General features: G+C 39.1%; 1 protein-coding gene across 1 annotated transcript in view; it reads left to right on the top strand.

Moving 5' to 3' along the window:
- Positions 1–14,556: 14,556 nt before the first annotated feature.
- LOC114653540 (ankyrin repeat and SAM domain-containing protein 6-like) overlaps positions 14,557–21,335 on the top strand; it is a 271,092-nt gene continuing 264,313 nt past the window's right edge. The window contains exon 1 of the mRNA XM_028803920.2: positions 14,557–15,035. Within this exon, the coding sequence (XP_028659753.1) occupies positions 14,716–15,035 (320 nt within the window). The 5' untranslated portion in view covers positions 14,557–14,715. The remainder of the gene's footprint in view (positions 15,036–21,335) is intronic.

Here is a 21,335-nt window from a genome sequence, read left to right as displayed (position 1 = left end):
CCTCAGAAATACAATACAATAGTATAAACTACAAAGCAAAATGAAAGAATAGATTATGTCCCTCACTACATATAGAACTATCACATATTAAGATATAGATTTGTTCAGAGTCTTAGAGACTTTGGCCAACAAACCGATCCAAAAGAGCCGAAGCTTTGAAAAGAGCCGGAGTTCCCATCACTAGTTTGAACAGCCAGTAAGCATCTCATTGCAATAGTCAGTCCTACTTGAAATAAACACATTAATTAATTTCTCAGCAGAAAATACCTTAATTTTCCAACATTTTTAAGATGGAGAAACATATTTTTGACAGTTTTGTAATTTGTGCTTTAAATGACATGCTAGTGTCAAACATAACGCATAGACTGAGAGCTGGTTAAGTAAAACTAATCATGATTCCAAATGAGTTAAATAATGACAAAATATTGTTGTGGTGAGCATCATTCCTTCCAACAATTAATATTTCTGTTTTATCTGTGTTCAAAGACAAGTACTGTAGTTCTTATCCATCCACTCCTTTAACTCACTAAGACATCTAGTTAAGGACAACATTGGATAAACGTCATTTGGCCTAAAAGAATGGTATAACTGGGTGTCATCTGAGTACAAGTAAAAATTAACATTAGGTGTTCTAATGATAAATCCCAGTGGAAGCATGTAAAGTGAAAACAGTAAAGGTCCCAGTACTGAGGCCATCAGGACACCATATCTGAATGTCGATTGCAACATGTTTTAGTGCTGTTCCTGTACTATGACTGATGTAGAAGCCAGACTGGAATTTCTCAAATAAATTGTGATGTGTAAGGTGAAAGTGAAGCTAATTGATGACTAATTTTTCTTTTTTCTTTTTTATTAATTTAATGGAATATTAATTAAATTTTGAATTTGAACTCTGTATGTTTTAGGTCTAATGGGTGGCTATGATTAGGAGTTGGACTGTTGACAATCTGACAAAATCCTACTGAATTTAACAAATAAGTAGAACATTTGCTAAAAGTGTCAGTTTCCATATCAATGTGTACATTACAATCCCCATCATCAACACCACAAAATCATAATTTATAGCTAAATCAGATAAAATGCTGCCATTTTGTAATGAACAACGAATATGGCCTTAGCTCTACAATTGTGTTGGAGTCAGTTGTGAAATTTAAAATGAGCGCTTCAAAGAACCTGAATTCACCTCAATTTTTGAAAGCGGTTTGCATTTTGTCATAATGAATTATTGCAAGGCCACCTCCTCAACCAGTATCTCTAGATTTATGAAGGAATGTGCACCTATCTGGTGAAGCTTCAGCTAGGGGGCTAGGTTCAGATTTAATAAGCCAGGTTTCAGTGAGAAGACAAATCAGATTTTGTACTTCATATAATCTCATTTACAAAAGCAGTTTTACTTCCAAGAGAGCAAATGTTAAATCAACACCATTTAAAACTGCAAAATGTTTCTGAACTGGTGATATATATTTTCTTTTAATTTGAATTAAGTTACTATTACAGGTACCCCTGGTAGAGGATCTGGTCTTTCCTCTTGGTCTAATTATGCTCCTTATTTTTTGGTTATCAAGTAATTTAAGGTTTGCATCAAGACTAAATATAAAAGATGTGCCATAACAGCTATGGGATAGTAACAGGTGGAATAAATCACAGGCTATTGTTTAAGAACACAAAGCTGTGGTCTGTATGGTGCTCTGATCAGGTGGCCAGACAGTTTTGCTGCCATATTTTGGGATAAAACACAAGATACCCTCAAATTAGGATGAAGGCCATCTCTAATGAAAAATTAAGGTCTTTTCCAAAAATCATCCCAATTCTTCACAAAAGCTATGTTTTTTTTCACACCATCTCTAACAAACAGTGAAAGGAAGTAATCTATACCAATGTGTGTATGTATGTACAGTATGTATGTATGTTCCAGCATCACGTCCGAACGGCGGCAGCGATTTTCATGAAACTTGGTACAAATGTTTCTTATTGGTCGACTAAACATACTGTAGGGTGAAATCAACCCTAACCCACCCCCTTCTGGGTAGGGTGGAGGGTGATCTTGTGGTCTTGTATGCACGTTATCTTCCAGTAGACACTCAGAACGACCACCAGAGGGTGAATTGGAGGTGACTGCCAGCATTCTTTAGGTTTGAGCACCACCGCATCCCTGTTGCTTTTGAAATTAAATAGAGTTGGCCAGTTCCGAGCGTCAGCTGGATGATAACATACATACAAGACCACAACACAAGCACATTAGTGAGTCTTCAATGTTTGTTAATTTATTTATTTTTTTAAAGTTGTGTTTTTTTTAATTATATATTTCTGAAACAACTAAAAAAAAAAAAAAAAAAAACTTTATTTTCCTCCCAGGCAACGCCAGGTATTTCAGATATTTATGTATATAAAAGTCAATGTATGTGTGTGTATGAATGTGCTACAGCATCACTTCCGAACGGCTGGAGTGATTTTCATGAAACTTGGTACACATGTTTCTCATTGGTCAACAAAAAATACTGTAGGGTGAAATCAACCCTAACCCACCCCCTTCTGGGTAGAGGTGGGGGGTGATCTTGCGGTCTTGTATGCACGTTATCATCCAGTTGACACTTAGAACGACCACCAGAAGGCGAACTGGAGGTGACTGCCAGCATTTTTTATGTTTGAGCACCACCCTGCCCCTGTTGCTGTTGAAATTAAATAGAGTTGGCTAGTCCCGAGTGTCAACTGGATGATAACATACATACAAGACAAGCACATTAGTGAGTCTTCATTGTTTGTTAATTTATTTTTATTTTTAAAGTTGTGTTTTTTTAAAATTATATTTTTCTCAAACAATAAAAAAAACAACTTTATTTTCCTCCCGGGCAATGCTGGGTATTTATTTCAGCTAGTCTGCTATAAATCACATTACCTTTACATAATCTTGGGGAGAGGCCAGGCACATGAATTCTGAAGTTTTTTTTGCTTTGGTGCATAGAGATATGAAGTTCTCCTTTAAAACTTCAGATTGCTGTAAGTAAATATTGTTAGTGCTGACATGTGGCAATAATGTAGGTACTTTGTTAGCTAGAAGGTTCAATGTAGCCTCTATGTCAGATACCTTCACCCCGGGAGGCATTTAGCATTAAATGCTAGATTAATATAATTTGGAATTCTAACATAAGCTATCATCACATAAGATAACATGTTATCCAATTTGATTGGCTAGCATTAATAAATATTACAAGCATCATGGTCAATGTTTGATTCAGTCATTCCATTATTCTATCTGACTATGGATGGTAAGGGATTGCACAGATCTTATGAATATCAAGTAGGCTACAGACTTCTTGAAAAAGTATAGATTCAAAAATTTTTCCTTTACTGTTATGATTAGTGTGCTGAATTCCAAATCTACACACAAACTGTTCAACAAAAACCTTAGCCACAGTGTTTGCTTCCTTCCCATTTTGTAAAGTAATCAGTAACAACAAGAATTTACTGATTACTGGACTCTGAAAGGGACAATGGACCCACCAAATCAGTTGCTGCTCTTCTCAATGGATGATTAACTGTAGAGATATTTAATGGGGCCCTGAACTATTGGTACATTGGTTTTTTTTCTTGCACACTCCTCACACACTTTGCACCAATCTTTTAACATCTTGTGTCCATCCTGGTCAGTAAAACGCAGACCTCACCTTCCTTAACAATTTCTCCAATCCCAAATGTCTACCCAATCAGTTATTATGTAGATTTAGTACCACTGGAATCAATGCCCTAGGTAGCACTATCTTTCTTATGTCCCCTCTTTCTTTTCATTGCTTTTAACATATAAAATCCCAACTTCTATCAGTTGTCCCTAAATAGTAGAAAATTTCCTTAATCCAGGCCTTGAATACAGAACTACTGTCATATTACCACCTTATTATTATCAAACTACTATCTGTCCAGGTCTCTGTCAGATTCTTGCATTTCTCTCAGATTCCACTCTTACACTAAAAATGTCCTGTTCCTGTGACAGATGGGACAATGCATCAGCATTATTATGATTTTTACCCTGCCCTAAGCAGGATAGTATATGTGAAGGGTGCCAACTGCTCCAGCCATCTGGCAAATCAACTTTCAGGATCCTTAAAATTATGAAGCCACTGTAGGGAATTATGATCTGTCCTTAAAGTTAATTCTCCCCCAAGCACATAATGTTTAAAGTAACACATAATAGTGACCACAGCTGAAAGTTCTTTACAAGTAGTGGCCTAATTTTCATCAGCTTGTATCAACTCCCAGCTGGCCTAAGCTGGACAACCATCTCTGCAGCAATCCACCAATCAGGCCTGTATGGTAGAGTGGCCAGATGGAAGCCACTCCTTAGTAAAAGGCACATGGCAGCCCGCCTGGAGTTTGCCAAAAGGCACCCTGAAGGACTCTCAGACCATGAGAAAGAAAATTATCTGGTCTGATGAAACAAAGATTGAGCTCTTTGGTGTGAATGCCAGGCGTCACATTTGGAGGAAACCTGGCACCATCCCTACAGTGAAGCATGGTGGTGGCAGCATCATGCTGTGGGGATGTTTTTCAGTGGCAGGAACTGGGAGACTAGTCAGGATAAAGGGAAAGATGACTGCAGCAATGCACAGAGACATCCTGGATGAAAACCTGCTCCAGAGTGCTCTTGACCTTAGACTGGGGCGATGATTGATCTTTCAGCAGGACAACGACCTTAAGCACACAGCAAAGATATCAAAGGAGTGGCTTCAGGACAATTCTGTGAATGTCCTTGTGTGGCCCAGCCAGAGCCCAGGCTTGAATCCGATTGAATATCTCTGGAGAGATTTTAAAATGGCTGTGCACCGACGCTTCCCATCCAACCTGATGGAGCTTGAGAGGTGCTGTAAAGAGGAATGGGCGAAACTGGCCAAGGATAGGTGTGCCAAGCTTGTGGCATCATATTCAACAAGACTTGAGGCTGTAATTGCTGCCAAAGGTGCATCGACAAAGTGTTGAGCAAAAGCTGTGAATACTTATGTACATGTGATTTCTCAGTTTTTTTGTTTTTAATAAATTTGCAAAAACCTCAAGTAAACTTTTTTCGCGTTGTCATTATGGGATTTTGTGTGCAGAATTCTGAGGAAAAAAATGAATTTAATCCATTTTGGAATAAGGCTGTAACATAACAAAAGGTGGAAAAAGTGATGCGCTGTGAATACTTTCTGGATGCACTGTACTTCAAATTTAATGTCTGGCCAATTGGGTTGTGGAACACTCAAAAAATCCAGGCTCTGTGGTAAACGTGTTTTTCTCCCGATAGCAAGGGTCAATCTCCACTTGCCAAAACCACTAGCTAAGTCTAGTGTAGAAAACCATTTTACAGATCCAGAAGCATCGAATGTGCCATCTACCCTAGGAAGAAGATAAGCATCTTGAATTCTCATATCATTCAGATGCCTATAATCCACACAAAATCCAATACCACCATTTCTCTTATGAAAAAGGACAGGATCAGCCTGTGAACCTCAGGAAGGCCGAATTACATCACTTCCTTACTCAAATGAAGGGGAAACTTTCAAAGCCCTATCATGATGGGCCAACGATCTTCAGTCTCAGTACTGTAATATGCTATATACTTTTTCCCCGACTCTACATCCACTATAATAAAAACTACAGGACCCCAGTTTCTTCAGCATCAGTCCCTAATCCCTCAAGCCCAATTAATCCACCAGAGAAGCCACTGACCACAGGCCAGGAGTATGCTGATTTGTAGAAACAGGGGAATCAGTAACCTGGACCCCAACAATCAAACTGCCACATTTTTATCCCTTTAAGTAAAACTAGCACAAGCACAATATCCATCCATTCATCCATTTTCCAACCCGCTGAATCCGAACACAGGGTCACGGGGGTCTGCTGGAGCCAATCCCAGCCAACACAGGGCACAAGGCAGGAACCAATCCCGGGCAGGGTGCCAACCCACCGCAGGACAACAAGCACAATATCATCCACTAAAACATCTTCACAGACAGCCTCCCCTCAGATGACGCGAACCAGGGAAAATGCCCAATAACCTACATTGTCTCCTTGCTACATCCACTACTGTCCAATATCTATTTAGAAAATCCATCCCCAATAGAACATATTGCATCAGGGAATCTACCACCACCAGTTCACACAATAAAATGAAATCAAATTTGCATCCCATATTCCCAATGATGTTTTCACCAGTCAACAGCTCTTATACTTCCCCCATGGGGCTTTAACTGATTAGATAACTTCCTCTTAACCCATAATGATTGACTGAATACAGAGACCTGGACCGCTGTCTCTATCAGAATTGTACAATTCTGACTTTCAATTTCTCCTTCCAAATATATACTGTGACATCCTGTCAAATAAAACACACTCAGGAGCCGCTTGTCCAGGGGAGTCTTCCAAATGCCGACTGGCTTTTTATTGAATATGCTGCGATATAAACGGTGCCCTGCCACCTCCCGTTGTCTGGGTTATGGGGACACCTCCAAAATAACAAAAATAATTTGCCTTTGTCCTATCTACCTCTTGCCTGCTCTTTAACTGTTCACTCCCTTCTCAACCTGATGCTGTCTTCCTCTCGCTCCAGCAACAAAGCAACAACTACCACTTCTGACCACCCCCTCCCCTTTTCTCCACGCACTGTTAATTAACCCTGATCCCTGTCACTCAGCTCTTTCTCTAGGGAGGTGCCCCAAACCCTCACAAAAAGTTTTCCCCCAAGACTCCACCCCAACATTGCTTCCACTCCCTACAGCCCATGCAGTGGTGGCAAGACACATCACACTACCAATGAGAGGTTGCCACTCTGTTGCCTTTACTATGTGTGGAACTTTGGCCCCTTAACTCCACCCTGACCATTTCCAATGAAAAAATGTCCAGTAAGGCCACACTTCCAGCACACTTTTCTTTGGCTACTGAATGAGGATCCTGTCAGCCCTCCTAATATTCCTATTATGTTGTACTTGGTGAGGATTATTAGATAGTACCTTTAACTCATAAACCTCTTTCCAAAGACTCTTAAGGTGCTATTGCCAATCCCAGTCCTTATAATCTAATTGTTTAGAACACACCTTCACTGGACCTCCAGCCTCTTTCTCTAAAATTTTAATTTGTTCCACTTCATATGCCAATTCAATAGCAGCCCCTAGAGTTATGAGTTTAGCACTATGTCACTGTATACTATGATGAAAGTGATTTTCACTGATGAATCACAAATCTCCATTGACCAAAGAGATGGAAAGATGGAACTTTTTGTCTGCTGCCATCCTAAAGAAGATGACTGCCTGAAGAAAACAAGCATATATCCCCACTCGATTATGATATGGGTTTGCATGTTGGGTAAAGGACCAGGGGAGATGGCAATCATTACCTCAATAGTTGATGCACTGGTGTATATTGAAATTCTGGACACTTCTCTCAGTTCATCGATAGAAAACAGGTTGGGTGATACTGAAGTCTTTTTTCAGGATGATAATGCATTTTCCCACAGAGCGAAAAGTGTTAAAAGTTTTACTTCAGGAAAGGCATATCAACTCAATCACAAAAAAAATTGAAAATTTAGGGCTGGGCTATACATTAAGCACTGGCAATATCCACCTTAAGTGAAAGGGTAAGAGTGTCTGTAAGTCTGTCTGGTTGCTATGTTTCTGTCATTCCAACAAATGATACATCACAAACATTCTTAAACTTCTTTTGGCTGCTCCCATTAGGGGTTGCCACAGCAGATCATCTTTTTCCACATCTTCCTGTCTTCTGCATCTCGCTCTGTTACACCCATCACCTGCATGTCCTCTTTCACCACATCCATAAACCTTCTTTTAGGCCTTCCTCTTTTCCTCTTGCCTGGTAATTGTATCTTTAACATCCTTTTCCCAATATACCCAGCATCTCTTTTTTGCACATGTCCAAACCAACGCTATCTTGCTTCTTTGACTTTCTCTCCCAACCTTCTAATCTGAGCTGACCCTCTAATGTACTCGTTTCTAATCCTGTCCATCCTTGTCACACCCAATGCAAATCTTAACATCTTTAACTGTGCCACCTCCAGCTCTGTCTCCTGCTTTCTGGTCAGTGCCATCATCTCCAACCCATATAACATAGCTGACCTCACTACTGTCCTGTAGACCTTCCCTTTCACTCTTGCTGATACCCATCTGTCACAAATTACTCCTGACATTCTTCTCTACCCATTCTTTTTCACCTCTCTTCCACAATCTCAGTTACTATGTACTGCTAATCCCAAGTATTTAAACTCATCCATTCATCCATCCATTTACCAACCCGCTGAATCCAAACACAGGGTCACGGGGGTCTGCTGGAGCCAATCCCAGCTAACACAGGGCACAAGGCAGGAACCAATCCCGGGCAGGGTGCCAACCCACCGCAGACTCATCCACTTTCTCCAACTATATTCCCTGCATCCTAACCATTCCACTGACCTCCTTCTCATTCACACATATGTATTCTGTCTTGTTCTTACTGACCTTCATTTCTCTCCTCTCTAGAGCATATCTCCACCTCTCCAGGGTCTCCTCAACCTGGTCCCTACTGTTGCTACAGATCACAATGTCATCAGCAAACATTATAGTCCACTAGGACTACTGTCTAATCTCATCTGTCAACCTGTCCATCAACATTGCTGATCCCTGATGTAGTTCCACCTCCTCATTGAATGCATCCGTCACTCCTACTGCAGACCTCACCATTGTCATACTTCTCTTCCACTCCCCACTTCCTCATACAATAACACAACTCCTCTCAAGGCACCCTGTCATATGCTTTCTCCAGGTCCACAAAGATGCAATACAACTCCTTCTGGCCTTATCTATATTTCTCCTTCACCACCCTCAGATCAAAGATTGCACCTGTGGTGCTCTTTCTTGGAATGAAACCATGCTGCTGCTCACTAATTATCACCTCCCTTCTTAGCCTAGCTTCCACTACTCTTTCCCATAACATAGCCATTATCAATGATTCTATTAGTTTGGGAGTTGTGCCCTCATTTTTTAAACATGCTGCAATCCATCCCCGTTTAAAAATGGCAGAATTAGATCCTGGAGTTTTAGCCAATTTTCGTCCAATTTTCCAACTGCCATTTCTGGCTAAAATCCTAGAAAGAATTATTTATAATCAATTGGTTGATCACCTTAACTCCAATAATTTATTTGAGATCTACCAATCTGGCTTTAGGCGTTTTCATAGTGTTGAAACGGCACTCCTGAAAGTGTTCCATGACATCTCTCTTATTACTGACTCAGGTGATGCGGCAGTCCTTCTCCTTCTTGACCTGTCCGCTGCCTTTGATACCATTGACCATGAAATATTGCTGATGCGGCTTGAACATCTTGTTGGGCTCAAAGGGGCTGCTCTTAACTGGTTCAGGTCATATTTAACTGGTAGACACTTTTCAGTGACTTTTAATTCCTCTTCTTCATCTACTGCTCCTCTTAAATATGGTGTTCCTCAGGGATCCATTTTGGGTCCTATTTTATTCTCTATATACCTTCACTCTATTGGATCTATTTTTAGGAAATTTAACATTGCTTTTCACTGCTATGCTGATGATACTCAGGTTTATATTCCTGTTTGCAACTCTACAACAAATCAACTCCACAACTGTCTGTCTGAACTAAGATCCTGGATGGCTAATAATTTCCTTGACCTAAATCAAAATAAAACAGAGGTGCTTATAGTGGGTCCACCAGCTAAAGCCCAAATTGGTCTTGGACTTCTCGACTCTTTCTCTGTCTTTTCTAAACCTCAAGTCCGCAATCCTGGTGTTACCTTTGATAGTAACCTCTCTTTTGAGAAACAAGTAAATTCTGTAGTCAAGAGTTGCTTTTTCCAACTTCGTCTATTAAGTAAGATAAAGCCTTTTTTTATCTTCTTGAGATAGCTACTCATGCGTTTATTTTTTCTCGCCTCGATTACTGCAACTTGCTGTATTCCGGGATTAACAAATCTCTGATACGCAGGTTACAGTTGGTCCAAAATGCTGCCGCTCGCTTTCTGGTTGGTGCAAGAAAGTATGACTGTTTCTCCTATTTTAGCTTCTTTACACTGGCTGCCTGTCAGTTTTCGAATTGATTTTAAAATCTTGCTGCTAGTTTTTAAATCTTTACATGGGCTTGCTCCTGCCTATTTATCTGAACTGTGTGTTTTACATCAGCCATCCAGAGTGCTTAGATCTTCTGGTCAGTTGTCTCTGGTTGTCCCTCATACCAAGTGTATAACCAAAGGGGACAGGGCTTTTGCAGCTACTGCTCCTTGCCTGTGGAACTCTTTACCTCATCATATAAAGGAGTCGTCTATAATTGAACTGTTCAAAACAAGACTAAAGACTCATTTCTATTCACTTGCATTCAATGACCTTCAGTAATACTGATGGTTTCCTCTTTGTGATTATATAACATTACTTCTATTTTTTATGTATTTTATTTTATGTTCATATATTTTATTTCTATTTATGTTTTATGTTAATTATTTTGCTTTTCTTTTATTCTATTATTGTAAAGCACTTTGGCCACAGCATTACTATGTTGTTTTAAATGTGCTATATAAATAAATTGACATTGACATTGACATTAACTTCATGCTGTGGCTCATCAATTTTATCCCTCTGTAGTTACTACAGCTCTGCACATTCCCCTTATTCTTAAAAATCGACACCAGTACACGTCTTCTTCACTCCTCAAGCATCCTCTCACTTTCGAAGATTGCATTAAACAATCTGGTTAAAAACCCCACTGTCATCTTTCCTAAACACCGCCATGCTTCCACAGATATGTCATCTGGACCAACGGCCTTTTCATTCTTCATCCTCTTCATAGCTGTCCTCACTTCCTCCTTGCTAATCCGTTGCACTTCTTGATTCATTATCTCCACATCATCCAACCTTCTCTCTCTTTCATTCTCTTCATTCATCAGCCTCTCAAAGTACTCTTTCCATCTGCTCAACACATTCTTCTTATTTGTGAGTATGTTTCCATCTTTATCCTTTATCACCCTAACCTGCTGCACATCTTTCCCAGCTCGGTCCCTCTGTCTAGCCAATCGGTACAGGTCCTTTTCTCCCTCCTTATTGTCCAACCACTCATACAACTCATCATACGCCTTTTCTTTAGTCTTTGCCACCTCTCTCTTCACCTTGTGCCTTATCTCCTTGTACTCATCTCTCTGAATATCCTGCTTCTTCTTCACCATCCTCTTTCTCTGGATACTCTCCTGTACTTTCCTATTCCACCACTAGGTTTGCTTTTCCTCCTTTCCTCTGTCCAGATGTCACGCCAAGCACCCTTCGTGCTGTCACTCTTACTACTTCTGCTGTAGTTGCCTAGCTGTCTGGCACCTCTTCACTGCCACCCAGTGCCTGTCTTGCCTCCTCCCTGAACTCAACCTTACAGTCTTCCTTTTTCAACTTCCACCATTTTATCCTTGGCCCTGCCCTCACTTTCCTCAACTTCTTCTTGATCTCCAAAGTCATCCTACAGACCACCATCCTCTGTTGCCTAAGTACACTTTCCCCTACCACCAGTTTGCAGTCTTCAATCTCCATCAGATTGATTTTTTTGCATAGGATATAATCTACGTATGTGCATCTTCCTACACTTGTGTACTTCACCCTGTGTTCCTCCCTCTTCTTGAAATATGTATTCACCACAGCCATGTCCATTCTTTTCCTGAAATCCACTGTCATCTGACCTTCTTCATTCCTCAACTTGACACCATACCTACCCATCACCTCCTCATCTCCTCTGTTCCCTTCACCAACATACTGTATCCATTGAAATCTGCTCCAATCACCACTTTCTGTTCCTTGGGTACACTGTCCATCACTTCATCCATCTCACTCCAGAAATCATCTTTCTCATCCATCACACACCCAACTTGCGGGGCATATGCACTAACAACATTCATCATCACACTTCCAGTTTCCAATTTGATAATCATTACTCTGTCTGACACTCTTTTCACCTCCAAAACACCCTTGACATATTGTTCCTTCAGAATAATTCCTACCCCATTTTTCCTCCCATTCATACCATGATAGAACAATTTGAATCCATCTCCAATCCACCTGGTCTTACTCCCCTTCCATTTAGTCTCTTGCAAGGACAACATATAAAACTTCCTTCTCTCCATCATATTGGCTAACTCTCTCCTCTTACCAGTCATACTGCCAGCATTCAAAGTTCTTACCCTCAGTTCCACTCTCTTTACCTTCCTCCTCTCCACCTGCCTCTGGACATTTCTCCCCCCTCTTCTTCTCCTTGTTCAGCCAACAGTAGCCCAATTTTTGCCAGCACCCTGTTGACTAATTGACACTGCTTAATTAATCCCATACGAAATGGCATATAAAAGCAATTACATTTTATTTGTCATTCCAACAGATGGGTTATCAAAAACATTTGTAGCAATGCATTTTATTTTAATGCATTTTATTATTTTCTATTACTATATGCAGTACAAATTACATTCCAAGAAATGGTGCACTGTAAACCTTAATGCTAAAGTCTACATTAATTACTTAGATTTCAAGCCAGCCCGTTTCATATGGGTAACATAGTTAGTATTTATTATAATTTTATAGGTGACAATCAATTACACTTCATTGAGAGTTCTGTGAGAGTACAAAGTTCTGCTTATTGCATTTTTTAAATGTAACTAAATATTTTCTGATAACCTGATAAGGTGACCAAGAACAAATGTGTTGGACACATATTTAAGTTGCAAAAAGATAAGAGGTGAAAGACGGAAACAACTGCAAAAGGTAATTCAGTTCTTAATTTGGAGATTACATGGATTTAAGAATTCAGATGTACTGTGGAGCAAAGAGGTGTTTTGTGAACTGTGCTTCAAACATACCAAATCAAGCAACAAGATTGAACTGATTTATTACCTCAAACAATAACTAGCACAAAACATAGAATTTATTGAACTTCTTGGATCTATCTGTTCTCTGACTGTTGAGGTTCCTCCTCACTGATTTCGAGGTTTGACTGACATCTTGGGCAGGGGGGACAAGGGACTGAGTTGAACACAACATCTATACTAGCTAGGCTAACATTTTCTTTCCTTCGATGAGTGCAGTACAGTATAAAGAGTTAAATGGGAAGAAATAATCACTACTGTTCCTGCTGTAAAACATTTATACCAAACCTACTAAACTTTAATTGATTAAAGTTAAATGTATGTATGTAACTTTTGTTCAGTTAATGCCCCTTGTTTACAAGCAGCTTTATTCACCTCTTTCTCCACACGCACGCACGATGTTACAGGCAACAGCATGGTTGTTTCTTGTCTTATACCAAGCGCTGCTGGGATAATCACTGGCTTCCCCGTTCAGATAAAATTTACAGCACACGCCAAATTAAATGAATATCAATGACGTTTGTTCAGTGTCTTGTCACTTGATTGCACATATGCACATCCTTAATCAGTCCCTCATTAGCCATCACAGGAAGTCCAGAGCATATGAATGCAGGATGACACTAACTACACAAGGCAATGTCTTTTGCGAAGTAAAGCAACATATATATTTTTCTTTTCATCAAAAAAAATTCCCCCCACATCTATTTTTTTTCTCTTATCAATAATTTTTTCTTCTCATCCGAAATATTTTTTCTCCAATCAAAAGAAGTTTTCCCCTACCAAAAAAAATCACCATCATTTTTTTTTCTTACCCATGTCACATAAGGGTCTCTACAAAAAAATAATTTAGAAATAAAATGTTTATTTTTTGTCTTATGAACAGTCAAATTAAAGCGCTGATTAGGAAAAAATGTTTAGGTATAAGATACAAAAATACTATTAAGGCATATTAAAATATACAGTAATTAAACCTTTAGTCTAAATTCCATTTTCAACGCTGCATAGCTGCCACCTCTACTATTTTCATTTTACCTCCTAAAAGATTTCCTGTTCCAAATAGATTACGCCTACAGATGTTAGCGGGGCAGTGACGTGAACGCTGGAGCTGAGGAATGTCAGCAGAATCTTCAGTACTAGGGTGTTGTACCGTATTAGCCATTATGAATGTAGTGAAAAGTCAAGAAAAATGACACCTTTTATTGGCTAACTAAAGAGATTACAATCGTTTTAGTTAGCCAATAAAAGGTGTCATTTTGTTTGACTTTTCACTACAAGCAGAATCTTCAGAAAAGGGGGAACTGCGGAGGATGTGGTGCAAATGTATTGCATTACGTTTAAACAGCGAAAGCATCCTTGTTTGTGTTTCGCGATTCGACTTGGGATACATTTTGTCATTAGTGATTTTAAAGCACCTCTTTTTACTCAACTATTATGAGTGTATTTCAAGATTTTAATATTCAGTTAACCAGAGACTCATAGTTCGTCAAACGTAACGTTAGTTTTGAGATTTACTCAGTAATACAATCTACTTCAGTGTCTGTTGAGAGCATCAGAAAGATTTCCGGTGCACAATTCAGATCCTTGGGCAACAGCTTTTACAGTGCTTGCAGTACAGTGCTTAGTTTGAATTGCAAGGGGCGTAGCTATGAAGCCGAGATGCAATGTCACCAAGAGGGCGTGTTCTGGAGTAAAACTTTCAAATCTGCTTTAATGGCCTGTAGAGGGAGGTCCACAGTTGGACTTCATCGATCTTGATCCGCAATGGCGAACATGTTCTTAAAACGAGATTGCTGGGTGTAAACTTGTTAGCTGGAATGCAAATCATCATCGATAAAAAGTGTTGTTTGTCTCATGGATTACGGTGTGGCATCAAGCTCCCAGCTATTGTTTCGGGCTTGCGATGAGGGCGACTGCGAGGGTGTTTGGCGGCTTCTGGAACCAGGGGCAACGGAGGCCGGGGAGAAAGGCCTGGATGGCGCATTAGGTAGCCAGAGTCCGTATTCCGCTGTAGTGCAGCAACTTGTTGATTGTACCGATGGGGATGGGAACACAGCACTTCAGTTTTCCGCTGCCGGTGGACACGAGAACTTGGTTCGATTCTTGTTAAGAAAAGGAGCTTCAGTGGATAGCCGGAATCACTACGGTTGGAGTCCCCTTATGCAAGCCGCAAGGTGAGGAGCGATGCTGAGAAAGCAGAATGATGAGTCCTGTTGCAATACAAATAGTCTTAGCCAGTAGTAACATACTGTTTAAATACATCCAGACATTCTCGTATAGTAATGTAATCACAAGTAACCTTCGTGCTACTGTTTTGTAAACGGAACAGTTGAAGTACATTTTGATCTCGGCACTACATTGATTGCTCAGTAGGGACCGTAGTTTGTTATTAAAACTCATTTTGTGATTGTCAATGAATGAATACTTCTTATACCAATCTTGGTCGTAACATTCATCAAGCCAGTTTATTGTGTAGGAGCGACCACAAAGCTTTTTAAACTGAGTTAACCTGATGTTAATTGTCTTACAACATTTAATCAGTGAAGCTATAACACAGTCGCGTGAAGTATAAACCTGGCCTTAAGAGGTCATCTTGGACCCAGCTATTTTGATTTTGGACCATCTTCTGACCTTGTTGACCAGGTGGCATTTTATGTGGTGTCCATAATAGCACATTTTGTTTTTTCACCTCTCCAGTCACTTTTTATCTACAAGTATTAGGCTGTCATTCATCAATTCTCTCAAAACTTTGTGCATTTTACTTCCTGTTTTACTTCCTTACTTTACTACATTTCAAAATTTTTCAAATGTGGAAAGCAGGAGGTGGGAGTAGGTTAACCTTGTAAATTTTGGAAAATATGGTTAAGTTAATACACCATATGCTACACATTTACACCCTACTTTAATGTATAAAATATGCTGGTAGTGATGCTGCATGTCACAAACAACATCTTGGATTTGAATCCTTGTCTAGTCATTATCCATATACAATTTGTGTTTTTCTCTGTTTCTGGATGAACTTTCCTCATAGTTTTCCTCATGAGTCCCCAAAGATGTGCATATTGCATCATTTGACTTAGTGTGGGTGTGTAAGTAAGTGGGTCCTGCAATGAAGTTGAGCCTCATCCAGGACTGGATCAAGCTTTGCATCTTACTGTTGAGAAAGACTCTGGTCCCATGCAGTCCTGAATTGGATTAAGTGGGTTTCAAAAAATTTATTACATTTATATTTTCACTTGCCATTTAACACTCCTGAACTTAAAAAAGTTTGTTTGGTACACTTAGCAAAGATACTGTGTTTATCTTTTGATTAAGGATCAGAATATACAAGGTTTACAGTGTATTGATCATGTAATCAAGGTTGGCTGTGTTGTGCTGACTCTAGTTTTCCTCTTAATTAGATTGATTTACTTATTTCAATCAGTGCCAGCTGATGTAGGTTAACTTATTTTATTTATTCAATGACCAAACTATTACAAAAAGTTTAATTTATTATTTAAGTGTCCTTTATATAGTATAAGGTTTTAATGGAGAACCTAAAAGCATTTTGTGTCAAAATTTTGCATTGGAGTATATAAAAAATGGTGCAAATACTTTTTTATGGCATCATATATGATATTGTGAATTTCCCATTGGGATTAATAAAGTATCTATCTATCTATCTATCTATCTATCTATCTATCTATCTATCTATCTATCTATCTATCTATCTATCTATCTATCTATTGTATTTAATGTATGGTGATGTAGCGTTTGTTTTGTACTATTGTCACTAGTATATAGGAGACATAAATATAATGGATCCCTAGTACCATGTACATATGACAATAAATTTAAACTTAACCGTTGTCATCCTGAAGGACATTATGGTCCCCTACCTGGCATTAACCACGCTCTGTTATCTAGATTGTGTGCCGATATCATTTAACCCAATTATATTTACACGTGGCATTAAATGTGTCTCTAGTGTCTGCATCTTTTCTGGACAGAGATGCAGTATTCAGAATGGCTTGTGGTTGTTGAGTGTGGATAAAAATGCATTTGCATTTATACTTGTGTTAAATAAGGTCGCTTTACATTTTTAACCACATCTGAATGTGGTCTTTTCTGAGTGATCTTATCAAAAATTTTTAACATGGTCAAGTATTCTTTGGTTTTGACTGTGTTCTGCCCTTGTTTACCAAGAGGCATTCTATTTGGTGTCTATATTAGTATATTTTGTTTTTCACTTCTCCAATCACTTTATGTGTAAGTATTATCCCATGGCTCCTGTCATTCATCAGTTCTCTCTTGTCACTACAAATACACTATATTGTCAAAAGTATTGGGACACCTCTGCAAATCATTGAATTCAGGTGGTCCAATCACTTCCATGGACACAAGCGTATACAATTTAAGCACCTAGGCATGCAGACTGCTTCTACAAACATTTGTGAAAGAATGGGTCGCTCTCAGGAGCTCAGTGAATTCAAGTGTGGTACAGTGATAGAATGCCATCTGTGCAATATGTCCAATTGTGAAATTTCCTTGCTACCAAATATTCCATGGTCAACTGTTAGTTGTATTATAACAAGTTGCCAACTTTCTGTAGAGTCAGTAGCTACAGATCTCCAAACTTCGTGTAGCCTCCAGATTAGCTCAAGAACAGTGAGCAGAGAGCTTCATGGAATGGGTTTCCATTGCCGAGCAACTGCATCCAAGCCTTAAATCACTAAGTGCGATGCAAAGCATCGGATGCAGTGGTGCAAAGCATCGGATGCAGTGGTGCAAAGCATCGGATGCAGTGGTGCAAAGCATCGGATGCAGTGGTGCAAAGCATTGGATGCAGTGGTGTAAAGCACACCGCCACTGGACTCTAGAGCAGTGGATACGTGTCCTCTGGAGTGATACATCATGCTCCTCTGTCTGGCAGTCCGATGAACAAGTCTGGGTTTGGTGATTGCCAGGAGAGCAGTACTGTCTTGACTGCATTGTGCCAAGTGTAAAGTTTGGTGGAGGGGGATTATGGTTTGTTTTTCAGGGGTTGGGCTTGGCCCCTTATTTCCAGTAAAAGGAACTCTTAATGCTTCAGCATATGAAGTCATTTAGGATGATTTCATGCTCCCAACTTTTCGGAAACAGTTTGGGGATAGCCCCTTCTTGTTCCAACATGACTGCACACTAGTTCACAAAGCAAGGTCTATAAAGAAGTGGATGAGCGAGTTTGGTGTGGAGGAACTTGATTGGCCTGCACAGAGCCCTGACCTCAACCCGATAGAACACCATTGGGATGAATTAGAGTGGAAACAGCGAGCCAGGCTGTCTCTTCCAACATCCGTGCCTGACCTCACAAATGTTCTCCTGGAAGAATGGTCAAAAATTCCCATAAACACATTCCTAAACCTTGTGGAAAGCCTTTCCAGAAGAGTTGAAGCTGTTCTAGCTGCAAAGGTTGGGCCAATTCCATATTAGAGTCTCTGTATTAAAAACATACATACAGTAACATACAGTAGTATCCTAGTTGGCACTGACAGAGCCCACAGCGTTATGTAACTGGTAGTATTTGAAAAGCAATTAGCCAGGTAATGTGTTTTATCAGGCCAGAATGCAGATTGTTTAGATTGTTAAAACTTTTCTTAAATCTGATTGTGTTTGTTCTGTTGCTGCTCTACCTATATTCAAAGAGTAGAGAAAATTGTGCCTGTAATGGATTGGGACCTTTTCTTTTCTGTACTTCTAGCTGGACTGCAGAAGCTGTTAATTTTTTGTTATTCTGCAGTAGCTTAGTCTTGATTATATTTTTGTTTTTTTTTGTCTGTGTTTATAACCTGCTATGTTTATGTACTGTGTAAGGTTTTAAAATTATTTTTTCTGAAATCTCACCTTTCTAGTTTGCATGCATTTCTTATGTGATATGAATGAGAAATATGAGGCCACTGTTGATTTGCATTTTACAGTAAGAAGCAGTTAAATGTTTTCTTTTAATTAATTTTTTTAACCCCCTCTGCAGAGAAAAGTAAAAGGAAACATACAAAGTGGGTATCTCCTCATTTCACATAGAAAGTGACAACACAAGTATAATATTTGGCTGAGCTGATTGTTATGGTCTTGAAATTTCATTTAATGAAATGTCAGAGGTAAGCATTGCATTTGATGGTGTATTTAGCTTAGGTTATCTCTAAATATTCCACACTGGTAGCTACAACTTTACCTCTTGAAAGGGTGTTCACATGCAATTTCCACTGTGAAGGTTATATTTCCCACATTAAGGTCTTCCATCATACTATACTGTCAAAATATTTACAACAGTATAGTGGTAAAATATGCCAGTTGCTGCTGCACTCATTCTCCATTTCCTCAACCACCATAAAAAGTAGAGATACCGATGGGCTTTTTTCAGGATGGCACTAATGTTTTTATCTATTTTCAGCTTATATGAAACTGAAGTCCTAGGAATCTAAAAGTGATACTCCTCACTAAAGGCTCATCAGTGCTGATTGATGTGTGACTTCTTCAATACTTTCCAAAGTCAATAATGTTGTCCTTTGCTTTGGTAACACTAAGTGCAACTTTGTCATCCTGGCACCATAAACTCAACTCTGCTCTCTCAGTCCTGTATGCATGTTCATCATCCTTAATAAGTAGACCAACTGTAATGGCAATCTGGTTATATGGAAGTAGTTGAATTTAGTCACATACTTTTTTGGGTACAAAGAATAGAATTCTGGGCTAAGGTAGCACACTTGAGGAATGCCTGTACAGAGGATCACAAGGAATTAGACCTTAGTTGGATCTGTGCTAGGCCAGTCAGGAAGTAGAGTATCCATTTGCTGTCAACTGGGATGTCAATGCCCAGTTTGTTGATTTGCTGCTTGTCTGTAGTACAAGAATCGTGACAGTCTAAATCTAATGTTTCAAGTTAAGGTTTACTGCAATGTGTGCAATGAAATTCATACTTGCATGTCTTCTAAGAACAGAAACAGTAACACAAATATTCTGAAAAGTGCAGTACATAAAATATGTACTATATATATATTGTATTTACATGTATTGTTCATTCGTGCCTTTTTATGTTATAGTATTTGTTGTTATGATTGACTGATTACTTGCATAAGGTTACTGAACATAGTCCCGAACCATTTTGCACAATGGAGGAGCTGTCTCTGAATTTACTGGTGCAATTTATAATAGTCCCGAACCATTTTCCATAATGGAGGAGTGAGAAAGGCAATAATGTATGATGGGAGAGATCTTTAATACTGTCTTCCTATCAAAGACACTGACAGTTGTATATGTCCTGAACAAAAGACAGCTGGGTGCCGGTAAAGCTCTGTGCAGCCTTCATCAGCTTCTACAGTACTTTATGATTTTGATACACTTCGATATTGTACCAGGACATGATGCAGTAAGTGAGGGTGAACATTAGCAAAAGGAGGACATAGCTGTGTTGTTAAATTTTTTTAAAGTGATAAAAAATATTTTGTGATGCTGAATACCAGCAATTGGTTTTTATTATATTTGATAATTCGAGATTTAGACTAAACATTAACTATTGTATCAAAATTAGAAGGTGCTTAAAATCTGAGGTTTGGCAGGTAACAAAAAGTATTCTTTGCAATGTCTTTCAATATGTTGCATTGGGGGTTATTTTTTGCAGAGGACTCCCTTTTTTAATTAAAAATGTTTTGTATTTTAATACTAGCCTTGTTATCTGTTGAAGACAAGTTTTAGAACAAATTTTAAAATTTTTGCTTTCTCTTGCTCTACGTGTACCTTCAGTACCTTTCTTTGGTATTTTTGTGTGAGCCAAGTTTTGTATTAACATTTTTATATTTTGTTAATTTGAAGATTTGTTAAATTTATTTAGTAGTTCAAGATTAGTTTCTGTATTAAGTATAGATGTAGATAACGATTCAGTTTTAATGGGGTATAGCTTCTTTAAGAAGGGGTGCTGGGGTTATTGGGGACTAGGAAGTATTGTAAGTGTGTGCATGGATTGATATAGCTGTGGACACACACAGTTTTCTTATGTGTCTGTCTTAAATTTCAGTTTATAACTGTGGAAAGTAAATGTTGTTTGATTTACACAATAATGGAGTAGATCATGAAATAGATTATAACAGTATCATCTCCAGACAGAGGAGCAGCTTCAGCGACAGACTGCTGTCACTGTCCTGCTCCACTGACAAACTGAGGAGATTGTTCCTCCCCGACACTATGCCACCCTTTAGTTCCACTCGGGGGGGGGGGGGGGGGGGGGGGATGGGGGTAAACGTTAACATTATACAAAGTTATTGTCTGTTACACCTGCATTTTTATCACTCTTAATATTTTTTTTATCAATATGCTGCTGCTGCTGGAGTATGTGAATATCCCCTTGGGATTAATAAAGTATCCATCCATCTATCCATCCAAGGGCTGGATATGCACAAGTACTGCCATAGCCACATATTGTTTTGCACCCAGAATCCTCATATGTTTGAACCTCCCTGGAC

This window comes from Erpetoichthys calabaricus, chromosome 6, assembly GCF_900747795.2.
Source record: "Erpetoichthys calabaricus chromosome 6, fErpCal1.3, whole genome shotgun sequence".
In the NCBI taxonomy this organism is placed as follows: domain Eukaryota; kingdom Metazoa; phylum Chordata; class Cladistia; order Polypteriformes; family Polypteridae; genus Erpetoichthys; species Erpetoichthys calabaricus.
The sequence above is the reverse complement of the archived record's forward strand: the minus strand, read 5'-3'. Positions and strand labels throughout refer to the sequence as shown.